We start from the raw sequence: 24138 nt of genomic DNA, 5'->3' as shown, positions 1-24138 counted from the left end.
TGTTGATTTCTGTTCCAGAAATAATCTTGATACATGGGCATTTACATCTCCATCTTTTTCTTCCCTCCCATTGCACAGGTGCTGGTGGCTGGTCCCCTCTGGATTCTGATCATTATCAATGGTTGCAAATAGACTTTGGAAACAGAAAACAGGTGACGGCTGTAGCAACACAAGGCAGGTACAGCAGCTCAGACTGGGTGACACAGTACAGACTACTTTATAGTGATAAAGGGCGGAACTGGAAACCTTACCACCAGGATGGCAACATCTGGGTATGTACTACTTGCAGTTAATTCTTTGTGTCGAGAGTATCATGACAGGTCCAACTTAATGCTCTATAATTTAGCCTGATATTTTTCTCTATGCTATACTTTTAACAAAATGTTGTATTATTGCAGAGGGTAGTTATAACAAGGCACAGCAGCATCTGAGAGAGAACTGGATTTCTTTTAAGCATGAAGCATGGATCCCAAAAGCAAGGGTTTCATTTTGCAGACCAGAGGTAGCTTTCAGATTCTGATTAATGTCCATACAAAGGGGTTGATGGCAGACTTTGAAGCAGTGAAAACAGAGGGATGTTTCTGGGCAAAGGGTCAGGATATTTATTTTATATGACTGTGTGAGGGATGCTGCAACAGGAATTGTTTGGCTATAACTAATAAAGAAGAAATCAGGATTATCCTAGGGAGGGAAATAACAATAAAGATAAATTACCCTATTAGTTTAAAGTATCATTATGAAATATTCACAATTTCATACTTTAAGGAAATCAATTTGAAATATCACCATCTGTTTCTTATGCAAAGTATCTTTCTGTAGAGGTAGTCTTTGCCTTCTTCCTATAATGTATCTTCATATCCAGGTAGTAGAGAAGCCTTTTACAGAACAGTTAGCACGGTTTTTATTTTGTCTTAAGCTTTGCAAAGATTATAAATATACCATCAGATTTCAAATTGATTAAATGGTTCACCCTCCCACTGAGGCATCACATAATATAGAACAATCAGCATGTAAAAATAAACAAGGAAAAACACTCACTGTATCTATTCGTTCAGCTCATGTTAGATACTGTCAGGATGTTGGTTAGTTCCTTAAGAATATGCAGTTACTAAGAAATATATCTTCAGTATAGCCACACAAAGAGTAATTCCATAGCTTACGTGCTCTTTCATCTGTCAGTTTAGAAAGATGGTTTTATATCTTATAATGAATTAAGCCAAATATTTCAATTTAAAGTTTAGTTGTTGTAGGAATAATTTATCAAATATTGGTTTGCAGTTATATATGGCTATGTGTAATTTGAAATCTATATTGAAGCTATACATAAATCAAAAATATCCAATCATTTTTGGATAATCAATCACTAATTCTTGATCGATCACTAATTATGAAATTTACTAACTAACATTCCTTTTATGAAAGTTGATTCCTCATTTTTGGATTATGCAGTTTTAGGTAACCATATGTTTTTAAAATATGTTTTTTTCTTTGTTGAACTATATCAGGTAGGGAGTATTGGTACTTTGTCACATGTTTAATCCTGGTGTGGACTGAACCAAATGACTGAATCTTCAAGTAGCCACTTACTAAACCAAGACAACAGTAACTGTGCATTCAAATATACCTGGGATCAAGGCTTATATGACTGTGTATGCTGGCCAAACAACTCAAAAGAAAAAAAAAGTTTTAAATGCAAGTTTTATCAAGCTTGCAACAAACGTTAGTATTTTTTGACATTGGTTCAATAAACATGGTACTGGAAGCCCACCCTTCCCGTGTTCCTGAAATGAAACTGAAATATTTCAACTGATGGCCAGGATTTTGTGTAGTGTTTGGAGTTGATGGCAAACTATGCACATCTGCTGTCATTAACTCTCTGAAACTGGTTGCAACTTCAGACTTTTCGAACAGGTTACCCTGTGGCATCATTGCATTACCACACTAACTGGCAACACTCCCTCCCACTTCTTATCACACTAGAGTTTGAAGTAATTCAAATCAGTGAGGACTTTAATTCCCCCACTCACAACGATGTGAAAACTCTGAACTACAAATTTTCACATTCAGGTATAATTGGATTTTTAACAGTGATGCCATGAATAAAATTTAATGAATAACATAACTGGTCCTCAGTAATTAATTTTACTTCCATCGGGTGCTGTGAAATTATTAATTAGTGGATACATTAAGCTAATTTTTACAAAATAATGCTTTTTTCAAATGTATGCTGAAAATGTGTTGCTGGAAAAGCACAGCAGGTCAGGCAGCATCCAAAGAGCAGGAGAATCAACATTTTGGGCATGAGCCCTTCTTCAGGAATGGCAGAGGAGATGACCTGAGGTGTGCAGTGAGAGAGGGACTCACTGAAATTCTTGTAGAGGGAGGAAGAGAGCTTCTTCAAGGAAGGCATCCTTGCAAGAGGATTCGCAGTAGGTTAAAATCTTCAAGGAGAAAGTGAGGACTGCAGATGCTGGAGATCAGAGCTGAAAATGTGTTGCTGGAAAAGCGCAGCAGGTCAGGCAGCATCCAAAGAGCAGGAGAATTGATGTTTTGGACATGAGCCCTTCTTCTGCGCTTTTCCAGCAACACATTTTCAGCTCTGATCTCCAGCATCTGCAGTCCTCACTTTCTCCCTTTTCAAATGTGTGTCATACTATTTCAGCTTGTACTTCACATGTAGGATTTTACATTCCCCCACCAATGAGCTTGAAGGCAAAAGGAATCAGCATGTAAATTCCACCAGGTGGCCTTCTTGCTGCTTCCTTACAAAAAGAAGACAATGGTGGAGGGTTATTTTTGTAATTGGAGACCGATGACCAGGAGTGTACAACAGGGTTTGACCCTGGGACACTTGCTATTTGTTATTTACATTAACAATTCATGGAGTACTGAGGAACAAAGGAACCTTGGTGTACATCCTTGAAGTTTTTCAGCACAGGTGGGGATGGATGATGAAGAAGGCACACAAGATACTTGCCTTCATGAGCTGGTGTGTAGAATATTGGAGCAAGGAAGTCTTGTTACAACTTTTTAAAACTTGGTCAGGCCTCAGATAGAATACTGTGTGCACTTATGGTTGCCATACAATTGGAAGGACATGATTGCACTGGAGAGGGTGCAGAAGAAATACACCAGGTGGTGCCTGGGATGAAACATTTCAATTTTGAAAGAATTGTTCATTAGTGCCTGTTTATCACAAAATTATCACAGGTATAGACAGAGTTGATCATGAGAATCTCTTCCCCATGACAGCCATATTGAAGGCCAGAGGGCAAAAGTGTAAGGTGAGGAAAAAGTAGTTCAGAGGAGATCTGAGAGAGAAACTTTGGTCGAGATATATGGAGTCAGGTACTCTTGGAACTTTTAAGAAGCATTTGGATGAACACAAAATGCTGTGGCAGAGTATGCTAAGGGTCAAGTGCAGGGAAACAAGATAAGTATAATTTGGTGTTTGTTGTTTGACATTGATATGGTGGGCTGAAGGGCCTGTTTCTGTGCTGTATACCTCTATCTGAATAACTACATATACACAGCCGCATTTACTGTGGGATGGGGGGGGTGGTGGTGGGATTGTGGGGTGGTGGGGTGGGTGGGTGTGTGGTGGGGGCAGCTCATGCCTCACAGAGCAAACTAACTCACTGACCTACGTCCTGCATTTGAACAAGGTGCACCAGTGAACCCATGGCTACTACCTCCCACTGTGGTCTCCATGTGGGTTTCCTTATTCAGCTGGCTATGCCTTTTGATGTCATCGCTGATCCTGTGAGGGAAGGTTAAACAGATTGGGTAAACCTTTATTGAAGGTGAAGCGTGTTATAAAACATCCTGACAGGACTCAATAGACTCAATGGTCAATGTTTTCTCTTTGGGGTAGGAAGATCTGAAATATAGGACGCATTTTAATATTTAGAGGTCTCCCTTTCCAGTCAGACGTAAGAAATTTATTTTCTTCTAGAGGGTTGTGAGTATGTAAATTTTTCTTCTGTATAAAACAGCAGAAATTGCCAGTGTATTTATTTAGTACAGAGTTAGGTAGAAAGTGAAGTTAAGGCCACAAACAGATTAGCCATGATCTTATTGAATGTCAGAGCAAGCCATAAAATGCTGAATGACCTACTCCTAAGTCCTATGTTACTGTATCAGTGGGGAAGAGCACTTGCTTACTTTCCTGGACCACCGAGAAGAGAATCTTCAGGAAAGGTTCTGAGCCATCTGGTGCCTGAGTCTGGAGCTCAAGCTATTCATCCTAGAGATGGTTTGTTCTGTGGGAGCCTTTGCAAACAAATGCTGTGGGCTTGTGGGTGCTGTATGCATTTCAGCGTGTTGCTTAAAAACAGCATCTGAACCTCTGATCCTGTCAACCAAATGTTGGATTTGGCGGCATTTTGTTATCCCCATCATATAATTGTCTATGGCTGGCACCTTCACAACTTGACTGGCTGCCACATAACTGTGGTCAGCTGGTTATTCCTGCCAAAATACTACCCTAGGTAATTTTCTAGGTTCTTTTTTTGTGGAAATTCCATTACTTTCTTACTCGCAGTGTTAAATCTATCTTTCAGAGGTGTTCTGTTTTCTTCCTTAAATACTGTATTAATTACTAAACGTGCAATATAGAATTGATGGATGGATTTTGAATATAAGGAAGAGGAAATTGGGTTAGTGACTGCAGAAACAGAATGCCAAGCACCAAGTATTCAAGAACATTTAGTAGGAAATGCTCAAATATGGCCAAGCGACATTGCATAAGTTTACACACAGCAGCTCAGAATCATTCCTCCCACTCAAGGTGAGTGAGTGCACAGCATGGAGCCAGACACCATCTGAAAGGATGAAGTGAAGCTTAAACTATTGTCTGTCCTTAATTAAGTATTGTTTAGCCATTTAAGTATTCTCTACCAAGGTTATGTAAATATTACATTTGTAACTTTTCTTGTTTGTTTTAACTTTAATTGTAAGACCTAATTCACTTACAATTATTGACAAACAAGAGAACCAATCATAAAGTTTACCAGTCCAGGTACATTACAAACTGATTCCGGAACCAAGTATGTTTGCATAAATGTCATAGACTTAATAAAGTTTATCATATTCAGTGGAAAAGAAATGAAACTTAATTAAAGAAGCAGTTTTCAGGGACATTTCAGGGACATCAACCTGTATTTCCTTGATGATTGGGCAATAGACAATAGACAATAGGTGCAGGATTAGGCCATTCTGCCCTTCGAGCCTGCACCGCCATTCAATATGATCATGGCTGATCATCCTTAATCAGTATCCTGTTCCTGCCTTGTCTCCATAACTCTTGATTCCGCAATCCTTGATAGCTGTATCCAACTCTTTCTTAAATGAATCCAGAGACTGGGCCTCCACTGCCCTCTCGGGCAGAGAATTCCACACAGCCACCACTCTCTGGGTGAAGAAGTTTCTCCTCATCTCCTCATGGTCTACCCCGTATTTTTGAGCTGTGTCCTCTGGTTCAGCACTCACCCGTCAGCGGAAACATGTTTCCTGCCTCCAGAGTGTCCAATTCTTTAATAATCTTCTATGTCTCAATCATATCCCCTCTCAGTCTTCTAAACTCAAGGGTATACAAGCCCAGTCACTCTAGTCTTTCAGTGTAAGGTAATCCCGCCATTCCAGGAATTTACCTCATTAACCTATGTCTTTCCTCAAATTTGGAGACCAGAACTGCACACAGTACTTCATGTGTGGTCTCACCAGGGCCCTGTACAGCTGCAGAAGAACCTCTTTGCTTCTAATCTCAATCCCTCTTGTTATGAAGGCCAGCATGCTATTAGCCTTCTTCACTACCTGCTGTAGCTGCATACTTACCTTCATTGACTGGTGTACAAGAACACCCAGATCTTGCTGTACTGCCCCTTTACCTAAATTGATTCCATTTAGGTAGTAATCAGCCTTCCTATTCTTGTCACCAAAATGGATAACCATACATTTATCCACATTAAACTGCATCTGCCATTCACCTAACTCGTTCAGGTCACCCTGTAATCTCCTAACATCCTCATCACATTTCACCCTGCCACCCAGCTTAGCATCATCAGCAAATTTGCTAATGTTATTACTAATACTATCTTCTATATCATTAACATATATTGTAAAAAGCTGCTGTCTCAGTACTGATCCCTGCGATACCCCACTGGTCACTGCCTGCCATTCCGAAATGGAGCCGTTTATCATTACTCTTTGTTTCCTGTCAGCCAACCAACTTTCAATCCAAGTTAGTACTTTGCCCCCAATACCATGCGTCCTAATTTTGCTCACTAACCTCCTATGTGGGACTTTATCAAAAGCTTTCTGAAAGTCCAGGTACGCTACATCTACTGGATCTCCTTTGTCCATCTTCAGAGTTACATCCTCAAAAAATTCCAGAAGATTAGTCAAGCATGATGTCCCATTCATAAATCCATGTTGACTCTGTCCTATCCTGTCACTACTATCCAGGTGTGCCGTAATTTCATCCTTTATAATAGACTCCAGCATCTTTCCCACCCCTGAGGTCATACTAACTGGTCTATAATTTCCTACTTTCTCTCTCTCACCTTTCTTAAAAAGTGGTCCAACATTAGCCACCCTCCAATCCTCAGGAACCAACCCGAATCTATCGAACTCTGGAAAATAATCACCAACACATCCACGGTTTCCCGAGCCACCTCCTTCAGTACCCTGGGATGTAGACCATCAGGCCACGGAGATTTATCAACCTTCAGACCTAACAGTCTCTCCAACACCAAATCCTGGCAAATATAAATTCCCTTCAGTTCAGGTCCTTCAGCCACTGTTACCTCAGGGAGATTGCTTGTGTCTTCCCCAGTGAACACAGATCTGAAGTACCCCTTTAATTCTTCTGCCATTTCTTTGTTCCCCATATTATATTCCCGTGTTTCTGTCTTCAAGGGCCCAATTTTAGTCTTAACCATTTTTTTGCCTTTCACATACCTAAAAAAGCTTTTACTATCCTCCTTTATATTATTGGCCAGTTTGCCTTCATACCTCATTTTTTCTTTGCGTATTTCCTTCTTAGTAATCCTCTGTTGTTCTTTAAAAGCTTCCCAGTCCTCCATTTTCCTACTTATCTTTGCTATGTTATACTTTTTCTCTTTTAACTTTATATGTTTCTTAACTTCCTTCATCAGCCATGGCCACCCATGCCTCCTCCTAGGATCTTTCTTCCTTTTTGGAATGAACTGATCCTGCAACTTCTGCATTATACACAGAAATATCTGCCATTGTTCCTCCACTGTCATCCCTGCTAAGGTATTGCACCATTGAACTTTGGCCAGCTCCTCCCTCATAGCTCCATAGTTCCCTTTATTCAACTGAAAAAGTGTCATTTCCGATTGTACCCTCTCCCTCTCAAATTGCAGATTGAAGCTTATTGTATTATGGTCACTACTTCCCAATGGCTCCTTCACTTCAAGGTCCCTGACCAATTCTGGTTCGTTGCACAATACCAGACCAAGAATTGCCTTCTCCCTGGTCGGCTCCAGCACCAGCTGTTCTAAGAATCCATCTCTGAGGCACTTCACAAAGTCTCTTTCTTGAGGTCCAATACCATCCTGATTCTCCCAGTCTACCTGCATGGTGAAATCCCCCATAACAACTGTAGTAATATCTTTGCGACAGGCCAATTTCAGCTTCTGATTTAACTTACATCCGACATCCAGACTACTGTTTGGGGGCCTATAGATAACTCCCAAAAGGATCTTTTTACCCTTAGTATTTCTCACCTCTATCCACACTGACTCTACATCCCCTGATTCCACGTCCCCCCACTCAAGGGACTGAGTATCATCCCTTACCAACATGGCCCCTCCACCCCCTCTGCCCGTCAGTCTGTCCTTACGATAGCATGTGTAGCCTTGAATATTCATTTCCCAGGCCCTGTCCACTTGAAGCCATGTCTCAGTTATCCCAACAATATCGTATCTGCCAATTTCCAAAAGAGTCTCAAGCTCATCCGTCTTATTTCTAATGCTTCGTTCAATCATGTATAGTATTTTTAATTTGTTACTGCCCTCACCCTTTCCATCAACTCCAATTTCACTCAACCTTACAGCATGATCCCTTTCTGAGTTTTCTGCCTCATTGATACAGTTGTCTTTCTTGACTTCCCTTGTTCTAACTTTCCCTCCAATTTCCTCTTAAACGTCCAGTTTGTCCCCTCCCCCCTGCTACTTAGTTTAAACGTAGCTGTGTTGCAGTAACAATGCTGGTCCCTAACCTATTAAGGTGCAAACCGTCTCTCTTGTAGAATTTATGCTTATCACAAAGCATACCCCAGTGATCCAAGAATTTAAATCCTTGCTCACTGCACCAGTTCCCCAGCCACACGTTCAAGTCCATTATATCCCTGTTTCTGGCCTCACCAGCCCGAGGAACTGGAAGCAAGCCGGAGATAACCACATTGGACGCCCTGCTTTTAAGCCTTCTTCCTAGTTCTCCGAAGTCCCACTGTAGTATGAACCTCCTCTTCTTCCCAACATCATTAGTGCCAGCATGTACCACCACCTCTGGCTCTTCACCTTCATCCCTGAGGATTTCCTGCACTCTGTCTGTGATGTCTTTAACCCTGGCACCAGGAAGGCAACACACCATCCTTGAGTCCGTCTGCTGCCACAAAAGCCCCGGTCAGTTCCTCTCACTATGGAGTCCCCTATTACCACGGCTCTGTGTGATGTCTGACTCTTCCGCTCTGTCTCCATGCCAACCTTTGATTGACAGACCTGGCAGCCTCGCGGACTGGCAGTGTCATCTGTCTCTACTGCTTCCAAAAGATTCAACTTGTTCCTGACAGGTACTTCCCCTGGGTTCTCTTACACCTGTCTCCTCTCTGGCTTGCTCATCGTCTGCTCTCTTCTGCTCTCTTCTGGTATGATTGGTGTAATAACCCCGCTGCAGGTCTTGTCCAGAAAGATCTCGTTCTCTCGGATGAGCCTAAGGTCCTCGAGTTCTTTCATCAGTGCTGCGATATGCTCTGTCAGTAGCTGAACGTGCACACACTTTCCACACTTTTATGAGCCAGACACACCAGAGTCGTTGACCTCCCACATTAAGCACGTAGCATACTGAACCAGCTTGGCACTCATGTCTTCACCCTCTTCAACTGTGGCGTAATCATTTCCACTCAAATAACAATCACTTACCTTCCCGACCGGCTTTCCACTCCGACTTCACTTCCGCCCAGCTCCCGCCGCTCTCTGATGTGAAAAGACCGTTGGCATCGAGGTAACTTCTTAAATAACAATCACTTGCCTTCCCGAACAGCTTTGCACTCCGACTTCACTTCCGCCCGGCTCCCGCCGCTCTCTGATGCGAAAAAGAGGGCACATACCTCTTGTAGTATTCTGTTGATTGAAGCTGACCTCTGTATTTGGGCTTCATTTTTGTGCACTGAACTAAAATGAAGGATGACCTCGTAACCCTTGCTATGCTCTATTCTCAGCATGACCAGAGATATCCTGTCTCTAACTGGCATTCCAGTTCATGAAAGTGCATAATCAATCTCAGATTTACAAGGTCAATTCCATGCTCAATTAATACCCAGTTCCTAATTGGTTCCTTTCATATGATTGGCATCTTTCTAATATCACTACCTCCTGTAATGATATCTACGTCAATCGCATCCCTTTTTATAGCAATTGGTCATTTTTAACTTGCTAACTTCATAGATCTCTAGAAAGCACGAAAAGAGCAATTTGGATATCTGCTTGGGGTATATAATGGTTTCCTATTGTTTCAAATGTCCTCACTGATATATCTAAGTATCCTCTAAAACCTACCAAAGTCAGATAAATAAACAAACCATGTGTAACTGTAAAGGAACTGCTGATACCGAAAATAAATTGAAGTTCAAACTATCCATGGAAAACAAGAACTAAAGTCTGTTACATAATTTAAGCTGCATTTTAAAACAAAGCTGAGTCTTTTAAGTAAAAGCCTTTTACTCTAAAGAATGTTCTCATTCTCATACGTGTTAGTTTAAGTTTACATTAGCTTGGGAGGGGTGCTATGGCGCAGGAGTAGCTCCCATTCTCGAAGGCAGTTGATCCAAATTGAAGTTCCACCTACCTCAGAGGTCTCTGTCTGTCCAAGCAGGTTAATTAAAATAACTATATTAGCATGGGTCATAAACCCATGACCTTTCTTTTGATTTGGGCCACGTGGCTATTCCTCACAGAAAGTGTAACCACAGTTAAACAAAATGTAATTTACTTCTCCACTTGTTTAAGTCAATGTTATTGAAAAATAACTCAATACTACAAATTAATAAATGTTTTAAAAACATTGTCATCAATATAAATTGCACAGCTGGATCTAGCTATAGATGATCAGTTGCTTTTTATGTAATGATTTGCAAGGGATAGACCTGATCGAAAACTGAAAGTTCTAATTTGGAATAGGGCCAATTTTGATGGTGTTGGGCAGGAACTTACAAAATTTGTTGGGACAGGGAATTGGCAGATAAAAAGACAGTTGGAAGGCAGGAGGCCTTCTAAATTGAGATAATGAGAGTGTAGAGGCAATGATGGTCCTGTCGGGCCCCCACCCCACTCCGGCAGACCTCTCCGCCCCCACCCCACTCCGGCAGACCTCTCCGCCCCCACCCCACTCCGGCCTATCACCCTCACCTTGATCTCCTTCCACCTATCCCACCTCCATCGCCCCTCCCCCTAGTCCCTCCTCCCTACCTTTTATCTCAGCCGGCTTGGCTCTCTCTCTCTTATTCCTGATGAAGGGCTTATGCTCGAAACGTCGAATTCTCTATTCCTGAGATGCTGCCTAACCTGCTGTGCTTTGACCAGCAACACATTTGCAGCTGTGATCTCCAGCATCTGCAGACCTCATTTTTTACTCGAAGATTTTAACCTACTGCGAATCCTCTTACAAGGATGCCTTCCTTGAAGAAGCTCTCTTCCTCCCTCTACAAGGATTTCAGTGAGTCCCTCCCTCACTGCACCCCCCAGGTCATCTCCTCTGCACAGAAGACCTCTCCGCCCCCACCCCACTCCGGCCTATCACCCTCACCTTGATCTCCTTCCACCTATCCCACCTCCATCGCCCCTCCCCCTAGTCCCTCCTCCCTACCTTTTATCTCAGCCGGCTTGGCTCTCTCTCTCTTATTCCTGATGAAGGGCTTATGCTCGAAACGTCGAATTCTCTATTCCTGAGATGCTGCCTAACCTGCTGTGCTTTGACCAGCAACACATTTGCAGCTGTGATCTCCAGCATCTGCAGACCTCATTTTTTACTCAAAGGGCAAGACTGCTAGGTGTCGGAAAATGCTGGATGATGAGAGAAATTGAGGCTCTGGTCGAGAAAAAGGAGGCATATGTCAGGAATAGACAGCGGATTGTGTGAATCCCTCAGAGTAGGAGTATACTGAAGAGGGAAATCTGGAGGCCAGAAAGGGGACACGAGATAGTTTTGGTAAATAGGGTTAAGAAGAATCCAAAGAGATTCTACAAATACATTCAGGGCAAAAGAGTAACTAGGGAGAGAATAACACTCTTGAAGACCAACAAGGTTGTCTACTGTGTGAAACTGCAGGGGATGGGTATTAGTATCGCACCAATATTTACTGCAGAGAAAGACAGAGAGCTAGAGAACTCGGGGAAATAAATAGTGGTATCTTGAAAAATGTCCATGTTACATAAAGGTGGCTAAATCCCCAGGACCTGATCAAGGATGTATCCCAGGACTTTGGGAGAAGCTAGGTAAGAAATTGCTGGGCCTCTTGTGTTGGTAGGTTTGTGGGCTAACCCTGATGCCATTATAAACACAATCCATCAATTCCTCAGAAACAAACCCAAACAAGCAGACACAATGCACCCAAAAACTATAGCCACATTACCTTTACATCAAAGACATATCAGAAATGACTTCAAGACTATTCAGACTCCTTGGCATCATTGTAGCCCACAAACCTACCAACAAACTTAAACAGTGACTAATGAACCTGCAGGATTCATTAGATATCACCAGCAAAACTGGCGTCATTTACAAGAGACCATACAAGAACTGTAAAAAACACTACATCGGACAAACTAGCAGGAAACTTACCACCAGGATACATGAACACCAACTGGCCACCAGAAACATGACCCACTATTACTAGTTTGCTTACAGACAAAGAACACCACTTTGACTGGGACAACACACACATCCTGGGAAAGGCGAAACAAAGACATGCATAAGAATTCTGAGAGGAATGGCATTCTAACCAGAACTCCATCAATAAACACATTGATTTAGATCCTATCTACCTTCCCTTGAAAAGAAATTTTAAAATGAACCGGAAATGACATCATCCACCTTGAGAAACCAAGACCTATAAATAGAAAGGTGGGACATACCACCAACACTTTATCAGAGACACACTCACTGATGATGTTACCCAGTATTGTGATGAAACATCTGAAAACAAACCTTCAAGCTCAGTGAGCTAACTTAAAGACTTATGAAGTGTTGCATTTTGGTAAGGCAAAGCAAGGCGGACTTATACAGTTAATGGGACGGCCCTGGCAAGTGTTGCTGAACAAAGAGACCTTAGGGTTGAGGTGCATAGTTCCATGAAGGTGGAGTCACAGGTAGACATGGTAGTGAAGAAGACGTTTAGCACACTTGCCTTCATTGGTCAATGCTTTCAGGATAGGAGTTGCAATGTCATATTATGGCTACACATGACATTGGTTTGGCCAGTTTTAGAATTCTGCATTCAGGTCTGGTCTCTCTTCCTTGGGAAAAATGTTGTTAACCTTAAAAAGGTTCAGAAAAGATTTACAAAGATGTTGCCGGGACTGCAAGGTTTGACTGGAGAGGGAGGCTGAAGAGGCTCAGGCTATTTTCCCTGAAGTGTCAGAGGAATGGTTACAGTAAATAGCTCAGGTCTTTTTCCAAGAGTAGGGGAGTCCAGAGCTAGACAGCACAGGTTTACGCTGAGAGGGGAAAGATTTAAAAAGGACCTGAGCAGAGTATGGTGCGTATATGGAATGAGTTTCTAGAGGAAGTGGTGAAGATGGATAAAATATTTAAATGGCATCTGGATGGGTATATGAACAGGAAGGGTTCAGAGGGATATGGGCCAAATGCTGGAAGAGGAGACTATATCAGTTGAGGATATCTGGTCAGCATGGACGAATGGACCAAATAGTCTCTTTCTGTACTGTATAACTGTGAGTCTTTCTCACATATTGAGCTCAGAAGAGGGGTAGTAAACAAGGAGGCTGGTGAAATTAGTTGCAGGTGGGCAATGGAGAGAAGAGAGTAGGCAGCAAAGCAGGGACAGCAGGTTGGACAGGAAAGCAGAGACAGACCAGGTTGGGTAAGAAAGCAATAAATGTAGGGATCAGGTAGGGAAATGCTGAATGAGGGAGTCCGGTAGAGAATGGAAAGTGTGAGAGAGTCTTCAGAATGCAGTAGAGCCTGGTCCAAATGGCAGCTATGGGTCACATTCACTCTAACAGTCACAATTCCAAATGATGCTGAGTGATTATAACCCTTGAAAATGGATTTTCACCTCTTGAAAATATTACTCAAGTGTAAGCTGAACCCCTGCTTTTTTGCCAAAAAGTTTGGCCTGGCATTCTCAACATTGACACAAATACATGATCTGTAGCTGTATTCTGAACTGTAGCTCTTGCAAAATTTGGAAAAAAGCAGTTTTGTGTATCTGTTTCCCTGCTTTTCGGTTGGATAGAGGGGCCTTGGTTATTAGCACATAGAAATATGGTGATCATGAAACAACTGCACATTTCTCCCCTCTTTTCTGCCCTCCCCTAGATTGTTCCTCCTCCACCCCAAGTGGAATTGATCTGTGTAGATGTGGAATAGTTCTAGAAACAGCAATTTCAACTATGTGAACAACTTCAACAAGGAAGTGGATCAATATTTTGTGAGATTTTGTCCCATGGAGTCCCTGTGAATCTCAGAATATAACTGCAGGCTGAGGGTGAATATTGTCTGTCATACATTCATAATCAAAGTGTAAACTTTAATCCAGTGATCCAGGAGGAAGATTTTCTTTCCACCGTTAGACTCAGTCTGACTAAAGCAATGTCTGATCACCAGATCAGTTTCGCATGTAATTTATTTCAGCAGACTTGGCCCCAGCTTATTTGAGTGGATGTGTAGTTAGAACTCCAAGTTTACACAAAATTGAAACTCTTACTCAGTGAGGTCATGAGGAAAGTACATGTAAGAAGTGGAATAAAATTACCTTAGATTTCTGTGGGAAGCTAGGGAAGTGATTGCTGGGCCCTTGCTGAGATATTTGTGTCATCAATAGTCACAGGTGAGGTGCCAGAAGACTGAAGGTTGTCTAACATGGTGCTGCTGTTTAAGAAATGTGGGAAAGACAAGCCAGGAAACTATAGTCCAGTGAACCTGACCTCAGTGGTGGGCAATGCGTTGGAGAGAATCCTGAGGGATGGGAGGTTCATGTATTTGGAAAGGCAAGGACTGATTAGGTATAGTCAACATGGAAAATCATGTGTGCATGGGAAATCATGTCTCATGAACTTGATTAAGTTTTTTTGAAGAAGTAACAAAGAAGATTCTGAGGGCAAAGCAGTAGATGTGATCTATATGAACTTCAGTAAGGCATTCGACAAAGTTCCCCGTGGAAGACTGGTTAGCAAGGTCAGATCTCATGGAATACAGGGAGAACGAACCATTTGGAGACAGAACTGGCTCAAAGGTAGAAGACATAGGGTGGTTGTGAAGGGTTGGTTTTCCAACTGGAGGCCTGTGACCAGTGGAGTGCCACAAGGATTGGTGCTGGGTCCACTATTTTTCGTCAATTATATAAATGATTTTGATGTGAGCGTAAGTGGTATAGTTAATAAGTTTGCTGGTGACACCAAAATTGGAGGTGTAGTGGACAGCAAAGAAGGTTAGCTCAGAGTACAGCTGAATCTTGATCAGATGGGCCAATGGACTGAAGAGTAGCAAGTGGAGTTTAATTTAGATAAATGGTAAAGCAAATCTTAACTGGACCTATACATGTAATGGTAAGGTCTGAGGGAGTGTTGCTGAGCAAAGAGACCTTGGAGTGCATGTTCATAGCTCCTCAACAATAGGTAGATAGGATAGTGAAGAAAGTGTTTGGTAGGCTTTCCTGTACAGGTCAGAGTATTGAGTACAGGAGTTGGGAGATCATGGTACAGCTATACAGGACATTGGTTAGGCCACTTTTGGAATATTGCGTGCAATTCTGGTTTCCTTCCTATTGGAAGGATGTTGTGAAACTTGAAAGGGTTCATAAAAGATGATGTTGCCAGGGTTGGAGGATTTGGCTGTTTTTCCTAAAGTGTTGGAGGCAGAAGGGTGACCATATAGAGGTTTGTAAAATCATGAGGGGCATGGATAGGATAAATTAACAAAGTCTTTTTCCTGGAGTGGGGGAGTCCAGAACAAGAGAGCATAGGTTTAGAGTGAGAGGAGAAAGATATAAAAAAGACCTAAGGGGCAACGTTTTCACGCAGAGGGTGGTACATGTATGGAATGAGCTGCCAGAAGAAGTGGTGGAGGCTGGTACAATTGTAACATTTAAAAGGCATCTGGATGGATATATGAATAGGAGGGGATTGGAGGTATATGGTCCGGGTGCTGGCAGGTGGGACTAGGTTAGGTAATGAAATTTGGTCGGCTGGATGAGTTGGATCGAAGGGTCTGTGACTCTGTGGCTCTAGCGATACTTCTGAGGCAAAGATTCAGTCACATTTTGTGGCAGATGAAAGAGTTCATTCTGTGTATCAGCCTTGTTCATACTTGGTTCAGGTATGCTTGATGCTAATACTGATGGGAAAATTTAAAAAAAAAAAATTCTTGCTTATCAGAATTTTGCTTGCTTTAAATTGACATTCTGGAATGATGAACACAAATCCATGTCAAAATGTATTGAAAACTCCTTTGTCAGACATTTTAGAACTGCCACAAAGGTGATGTTCAAATAGGAATGTACAGATACAGGGAATCCTGCAATGAGCTACTCATCACCTGACTCCAGAGTCTGACCACTATACAAAGCACAAGTTAGAGTGTGACTGCCTTTTCTCCACTTGCCTGGATGAGTGCAACTTCACGTCTTCCTACTGCCCCCTCAACCACAACCTCACCTCCCATCATCAAAACATCAAACCCCAGACCAACCACAACATCATCACCTCAAGGGATCTCCCATCCACAGCCTCCAACCTCATAGTCCTGGAAGCCCAGTACCACTCAATTTTACCTCTTATCCAAACTTCACAAACCTGACGGCCCCCGTCGACCTATCATCTCCGCCTGCTCCTGCCCTTCCAAACTTATCTCCTCACATCTTGACCCCATCCTGTCCCCTTTGGTTCAGGAACTCCCCACATACATTCAGGACGGCAACCATGCCCTCCCCCTCCATCATGACTTTCATTACCCAATGCCTCATCATCACCATGGACATCCAGTCCCTGTACATGTCTATCTGCCATAGCAAAGGCCTCCAAGCCCTCTGTTTCTTGCTCTCTCACCCACCCAACTAGTATGCCTCCACCGTTACACTCATTCAATTGGCAGAAATTGTCCTCCCCTTAACAACGTCTTCTTCGAATCCTCCCACGTCCTTCAGACCAAAGGGGTAGCCATGGGCACCTGCATGGGCCCCAGCTATACCTGCATCTTCCTAGGATATGTGGAACAGTCCATCTTCTATAGTTATCTGCAATAAATGCCGTTGGTTGCGAATCCTGTCAGATTGAATGGATCGATTGGAGAGACAGTTAGATGCAATGAGGAATTTACAAGAGCAAGGGGATGTGATGGATGGCAGTTATAGGAAGGGGGAAAAGTTGCAGATACAATAACATGGATGGGTTAACCCTCAAAAAGGTAAGAGAGGCAAGTAGCTAGTGCAGGAATCTTCTGTGGCTATCCCCATTTCAAACAAATATGCTCTTTCAGAAAATGTAGAGGGAGATGGATTCTCAGGGAAATATAGCATGAACAGCCAAGTTTCTGGTATTGATACTGGCTCTAATGCATTGAGGGGTATGTCAGGTACAAAGAGATCAATTGCATTAGGGGACTCTCTAGTCCGAGGCACAGACAGACGCTTCTGTGGCTAGCAGCGAAAAATCAGAATGGTGTGTTGTCTCCCTGGTGCTAGGACCAAGGGTGTCTCAGAGAGGGTGTAGAAAGTTCTCAAGGGGGAGAGGGACCAGCAGGAAGTCATTGTACACATTGGAACCAATATCACAGGAAGGGAAAAGGATGGGGAACTAAAGGGAGAATATGGAGAGTGAGGCAGGAATTTAAAAAGGAGATCTTCAACAGTAGTCATATCTGAATTACTCCCAGTGCTATGAGCTAGTAAGGGTAAGAGTAGGAGAATAGAGCAGATCAATGCATGGCTGAGGAGCTGGCGTATAAAGTCATAGAGTCAGAGAGATTTATAGTGCGGAAACAGACCCTTCGGTCCAACCCATCCATGCCGACCAGCTAAACCAACCCAATATAGCTCCACCTGCCAGCACCCGGCCCATATCCTTCCAAACCCTTCCTATTCATGTACCCATCCAAATGCCTCTTAAATGTTGCATTTGTACCAGCCTCCATCACTTCCTCTGGCAGCTCATTCCATACACGTACCACCCTCTGCGTGAAAAATTTGCTCCTTAGTTCTCTTTTATATCTTTCCCCTCTCACCCTAAACCTATGCCCTCTAGTTCTGGACCCCCTGACCCCAGGGAAAAGACTTTGCCTATTTACCCTATCCATGTCCCTCATAATTTTGTAAACCTCTATAAGGTCATCCCTCATCCTCCGACGCTCCAGGGAAAACAGTCCCAGCCTGTTCAGCCTCTCTCCATAGCTCCAATCCTCCAACCTTGGCGACATCCTTGTAAATCTTTTCTGAACCCTTTCAAGTTTCACAACATCTTTCCGATAGGAAGGAGACCAGAATTGCAAGCAATATTCCAACAGTGGCCTAATCAATATCCTGTATAGCCGCAACATGACCTCTCAATTCCTGTACTCAATACTCTGACCAATAAAGGAAAGCATACTGAACTCCTTCTTCGCTATCCTATCTACCTGCGACTTCACATTCAAAGAGTTACAAACCTGCATTCCAAGGTCTTTTTGTTCAGCAACACTCCCTAGGACCTTACCATTAAGTGTATAAGTCCTGCTAAGATTTGCTTTCCCAAAATGCAGCACCTCACAATTATCTGAATTAAACTCCATCTGCCACTTCTCAGCTCATTGGCCCATCTGGTCCAGATTCTGTTGTAATCTGAGGTAACCCTCTTCGCTGTCCACTACACCTCCAATTTTGGTGTTATCTGCAAACTTACTAACTATACCTCTTATGTTTGCATCCAAATCATTAATGTAAATGACAAAAACTAGAGGGCCCAGCACCGATCCTTGTGGCACTCCACTGGTCACAGGCCTCCAGTCTGAAAAACAACCCTCCACCACCACCCTCTGTCTTCTATCTTTGAGCCAGTTCTGTATCCAAATGGCTAGTTCTCCCTGTATTTCATGAGAACTAACCTTGCTAATCAATCACCCATGGGGAACCATGTCAAACGCCTGACTGAATATCCCAACCTGTCTCGTCCCACCTGCCAGCACCCGGCCCATATCCCTCCAAACCCTTCCTATTCATTTACTCATTCAGATGCCTTCTAAATGTTGCAATTGGACCACCCTCCACCACTTCCTCTGGCAACTCATTCCATACACGTACCACTTTCTGAGTGAAAACGATGCCCCTTAAGTCTCTTTTAGATTATTTTCCACTCACCCTAAACATATGCCCTCTAGTTTTGGACTCCCCAACCAGAGGAAAAAGACTTTGACTATTTACCCTATCCATGCCCCTCATGATTTTATAAAGGTCACTCCTCAGCCTCTGATGCTCCAGGATAAACAGCCCCAACCTGTTCATCCTCTCCCTATAGCTCAAACCCTCCAAACCTGGCAACATCATTGTAAATCTTTTCTGAGCCCTTTCAAGTTTCACATCTTTCGATAGGAAAGAGACCAGAATTGCACACAATATTCCCACAGTCACCTAAGCAATGTCCTGTACAGCCTCCAATTTTGGTGTCATATGCAAACTTACTAACTGTTACCAAATCATTTATGTAAATGACAAAAGGTAGAGGACCCAGCACCGATCCTTGTGGCACTCCACTGGTGACCTCCCAACTCCTGTACTCAATACTCTGACCAATAAAGGAAAGCATACAAAACGTCTTCTTCACTATCCTATCTCCCTGAGACAACACTTTCAAGGAGCTATGAACCTGCACTCCCAGGTCTTTTTGTTCAGCAACACTCCCCCAGACTTTACCATGAAGTGTATAAGTCCTGCTCAGATTTGCTTTCCCAATATACAACACCTCACATTTATCTGAATTAAATTCCATCTGCCACTTCTCAGCTCATTGGCCCATCTGATCAAGATCCCTTTGTAATCTGAGGTTGCCTTCTTCGCTGTCCACGACACCTCCAATTTTGGTGTCATCTGCAAAATAGACTCACATTTTTGGATAATTTGAATCTCTTCAGGGGCAGAAGTGACCTGCACAACATGGACGGATTGCACCTGAATTGGAAGGGGACTAATATACTGGCAGGGGGATTTGCAAGAGCTGCTTGGGAGGATTTAAACTAGTTCGGTGGGGGTGGGGAACGGTGTGATGGGACCCAGGGAGATAGTCAGGACAGGCAGGAACTAGGCAGAGAACAAGGTTGGACTGATAAATTAAACTGCATTTACTTCAATGCAAGAGGCCGAACAGGGAAGGCAGATGAACTCAGGGCATGGTTAGGAACATGGAACTGAGATATCATAGCAATTACAGAAACGTGGCTCAGAGATGAACAGGACTGACAGCTTAATGTTCCAGGATACAAATGCTACAGGAAGGATAGAAAGGGAGGCAAGAGAGGAGGGGAAGTGGCATTTTTGATAAGGCATAGCATTACAGCTGTACTGAGGGAGGATATTCCCAGAAATACATCCAGGGGAAGTTATTTAGGTTGAACTGAGAAATAAGAAAGGGATGATCTTCTTATTGGGATTGTGTTATAGTCCCCTATTAGTCAGAGGGAAATTGAGAAACTCATTTGTAAGAAGATCTCAGTTATCTGTAAGAATAATCGGGTGCTTATGGTCGGGGATTTTAACTTTCCAAACATAGACTGGGATTGCCACCGTGTTAGTGGTTTAGATGGAGAGAAATGTGTTAAGTGTGTACAAGAAAATTTTCTGATTCAATATGTGGATGTACCTACTAGAGAAGGTGCAAAACTTGACCTACTGTTGGGAAATAATGCAGGGCAGGTGACTGAGGTGTCAGTGGGGAAGTACTTGGGGACCAGTGACCATAATTCTATTAGATTTAAAATAGTGATGGAAAAGGATAGAGTATGTCTAAAAGTTGAAGTTCTAAATTGCAGGAAGGCTAATTTTGACGGTATTAGGCAAGAACTTTCAAAAGCTGATTGGGGCTGATGTTCGCAGGTAAAGGGACAGCTGGAAAATGAGAAGCTTTCAGAAATGAAATAACGAGAGTCCAGAGGCAGTATGTTCCTGTCAGGGTGAAAGGAAAGGCTGGTAGGTTTAGGGAATGCTGGATGACTAAAGAAATTGAGAGTTTGGTTAAGAAAAAGAAGGAAGCATATGTCAGGTGTAAACAAGATAGATTGAATGAATCCACCGAAGTGTATAAGGGCAGTAGGAGTATACTTAAGAGGGAAATCAGGAGGGCAAAAAAGGGACATGAGATAGTTTTGGCAAACAGAGTTAAGGAGACTCTAAAGTGTTTTTACAAATATATTAAGGACAAAAGGGTAACTATGGAGATAATATGCCCCTCAAAGATCAGCATGGCAGCCTTTGTGTGGAGCTGAAGGAGATGGGGGAGATACTAAATGAGTATTTTGCATCAAAGTTTACTGTGGAAAAGGACATGAATAATATAGAATGTAGGGAAATGGATGGTGACGTCTTGAAAAATGTCCATATTACAAAGGAGGAAGTGCTGGATATCTTGAAACACATTAAAGTGGGTAAATCCCCAGGACCTGATCAGGTGTACCCGAGAACTCTGGGAAGCTATGGGAGTGATTGCTGGGCCCCTTGTTGAGATAGTTGCATCATTGATAGTCACAGGTGAGTTCCAGAGGGCTGGAAGTTGGCTAACATGGTGCCATTGTTTAAGAAGGGTGGTAAGGACAAGCCACGGAACTATAGACCAGTGAGGCTGATGTCAGTGGTGGGCAAGTTGTTGGAGGGAATCCCGAGGGACAAGATTACATATATTTGGAAAGGCAAGGACTGATGGCTTTCTGTATGGGAAATCATGTCTCACAAACTTGATTGAGTTTTTTGAAGAAGTACAAAGAAGATTGATGAGGGCAAAGTAGTAGATGTGATCTATATGAACTTCAATAAGGCGTGCAACAAGGTTCCCCATGGGAGATTTATTAGCAAGATTAGGTCTCACTGAATACAGGGAGAACTAACCATTTGAAGACAGAACTGGTTCAAAGGTAGAAGACAGAGAATAGTGGTAGAGGGTTGTTTTTCAGACTGGAGGCCTGTGACCAGTGGGTGCCATGTCCACTACCTTTTGTCATTTATATAAATGATTTGGATATGCGCATAAGAAGGAGAGTTAGTAAGTTTGCAGATGACACCAAAATTGGAGGTGAAATGGACAGCATAGAAGATTACCTTAGAGTACAACGGAATCTTGATCAGTTGGGCCAATGAGCTGAGAAGTGGCAGATGGAGTTCAATTTTGATAAATGCAAGGTGCTGCTATTCGGGAAAACAAATCTTAGCAGGACTTATACACTTAATGGTAAGATCCTAAGGTGTGTTGCTGAAGAAAGAGACTTGGAGTGCAGGTTCATAGCTCCTTGAAAGTGGAGTAGCAAGTAGATAGGATAGTGAGGAAGGCGTTTGGTCAGAGTGTTGAGTACAAGAGTTGGGAGGTCATGTTGTGGCTGGACAGGACATTGGTTAGACCAATTTTGGAATATTGTGTGCAATTCTGGCCTCCTTCCTATTGGAAGGATGTTGTGAAACTTGAAAGGGTTCAGAGAAGATTTACAAGGATGTTGCCAGGGTTGCAGGATTTGATCTATAGGGCGAGGTTGAATAGACTGGAGCTGTTTTCCCTGGAATGTTGGAAGCTGAGGGGTGACCTTATAGAGGTTTATAAAATCATGATGTGAATGGATAGGATAAATAGACAAAATCTCTTCCCTGGAGTGGGGGAATCCAGAACTAGACAGCATAGATTTATGGTGAGAGGGGAAAGGTATAAAAGACACCTAAGGGGCAGCTTTTTCATGCAGAGGGTGGTACATGTATGGAATGAGCTGCCAAAGGAAGTGGTGGAGGCTGGTACAGTTGCAACATTTAAAAGCATCTGGATGGGTACATGAATAGAAAGGTTTGGAGAGATATGGCCGGGTGCTGGTAAGTGGGACTAGATTGGGTTGGGATATCTGGTTGGCATGGACATGTTGGACCAAAGGGTCTGTTTCCATGCTGTACATCTCTATACTTTATGCCTCTGCACTGGCACCATTCCCCACCTATTCCTTCACTATATTGATGACTGCATTGGCGCCACCTTGTGCTCCGATGAGTGAGTGTGTGTATGTGTATGTGCGAGAGTGTGAGTGTAAAGGGGTATAAGTCTTTAAGAGGATGAGAATGTGGGAGTGTATATGTGAGCGTTTGAGGGAAATCTTGTGAATGAGAAAGGGTCTTCGTGAGGGTATGAGTCTGTAGGTGTGTGTGTGTCTGTCGGTATGTTTGGGACTGTGTGTGTGTGATTGTGTGCAACTGTCGGAGTGTCTGTATGTGTGCGTGCGTGTGTGTATATTGTGTGTGTCTATCAGAGAGTCTGTGTTTGCGTGTGTAATGCAGTTCGGTCACCTGTGGTGCGACATGAATCTTTGGTCCTGGTTGTGGCCATCTCCATGGTTACTTCGACATTCTGATTCAAAAGTGTACTGCTGTTCCTTTCTTTTCACTGAGTTAAAATCCCAGAAATCTCTCCCTCACAGCTTGCTGGGTGTAGCTTTATCACATGGCCTTGGTTCACCCTCAGTTCTCAAGGTTTACTAGAGATGAGCAAAAAATGCAAATCTTGCCAATGATGCTGACACGCCAAGAAACAATTTTGAAAAGCATCCCATGTTCACGGTCAAATGAGGACTCGTGCATTTTTTAAAAAATCATTCACTTGTTGGTGTTTTTGTTAACTTTTGGTGTGGAGGTGCTGGTGTTGGTCTGAGGTGGACAAAGTTGAAAATCACATGACACCAAGATTATAGTGCAACAAGTTTACTTGAAAATACAAGCTTTCTGAGTGCTACTACTTCATCAGGTAGCTTGTTGGCCCAAGGAGCTTGTATTTTCAAAGAAATCCATTGGACAATAACCTGGTGTTGTATGATTTTCAACTTTGTGAACTTAATCATTGCGGATGATTACAGGTTTGCTTCTTCATATTCGCTATTACCAGTTGAGGCTTTTCTAATTAATCCTAGCCGCTGTAAGCTAAATCAAGCAAAATTGTCAATTCTGCTGACTATTTTGTGCATGCACATGCATTAGTGAGGACACGCCTGATATTAGCTATAATAGATCTTACACTGAAATAAGTTGTTGGTGCTGATAATCAAATAAAATTGCATGAATATTAAATACATAGATATGCTACTGGATGAATACTGGTCTCTGTGGAATGCTTTTTCAGGAAACAGTGAATTTCTTCAGGAATGTCAGGATGTGTGGCAAGAATTTGAGTCCAGGATAGAGCAAGCAAATTGTGGAATTTAGGTGAAAAAATCTTATAATGTTAGTTAAACAGTTTAAAATAATGGATAAATGAAAATAGGAAGCAGTTTTGGAATTTGGAGTCTACTTACACCACAGAAGTTCTCACTTGTCAACTACTTGTGGAGTGTTGACTGTTTGATGAGAGGTGGAGGTAATGAATTGGTTTTGTGTTGTCAGTTTATTACAGTTGTCAGTTGGGCAAATACATGCTTTCAGGACAAAGTTAAAAATCACACAACACCAGGTTATAGTCCAAC

General features: G+C 42.6%; 1 protein-coding gene across 1 annotated transcript in view; it reads left to right on the top strand.

The window, feature by feature from the left end:
* The window catches only part of LOC132816073 (contactin-associated protein-like 2), a 1374393-nt gene that overhangs the window by 39239 nt on the left and 1311016 nt on the right, over positions 1-24138 (top strand). The window contains exon 2 of the mRNA XM_060825502.1: positions 79-272. Coding sequence (XP_060681485.1) covers positions 79-272 — 194 coding nt within the window. The remainder of the gene's footprint in view (positions 1-78; positions 273-24138) is intronic.

This window comes from Hemiscyllium ocellatum, chromosome 5 (genome assembly GCF_020745735.1).
Source record: "Hemiscyllium ocellatum isolate sHemOce1 chromosome 5, sHemOce1.pat.X.cur, whole genome shotgun sequence".
NCBI classification, from domain to species: Eukaryota; Metazoa; Chordata; class Chondrichthyes; order Orectolobiformes; family Hemiscylliidae; genus Hemiscyllium; species Hemiscyllium ocellatum.
Note: the sequence above shows the minus strand (reverse complement) of the source record. Positions and strands in the feature narration are given on the sequence as shown.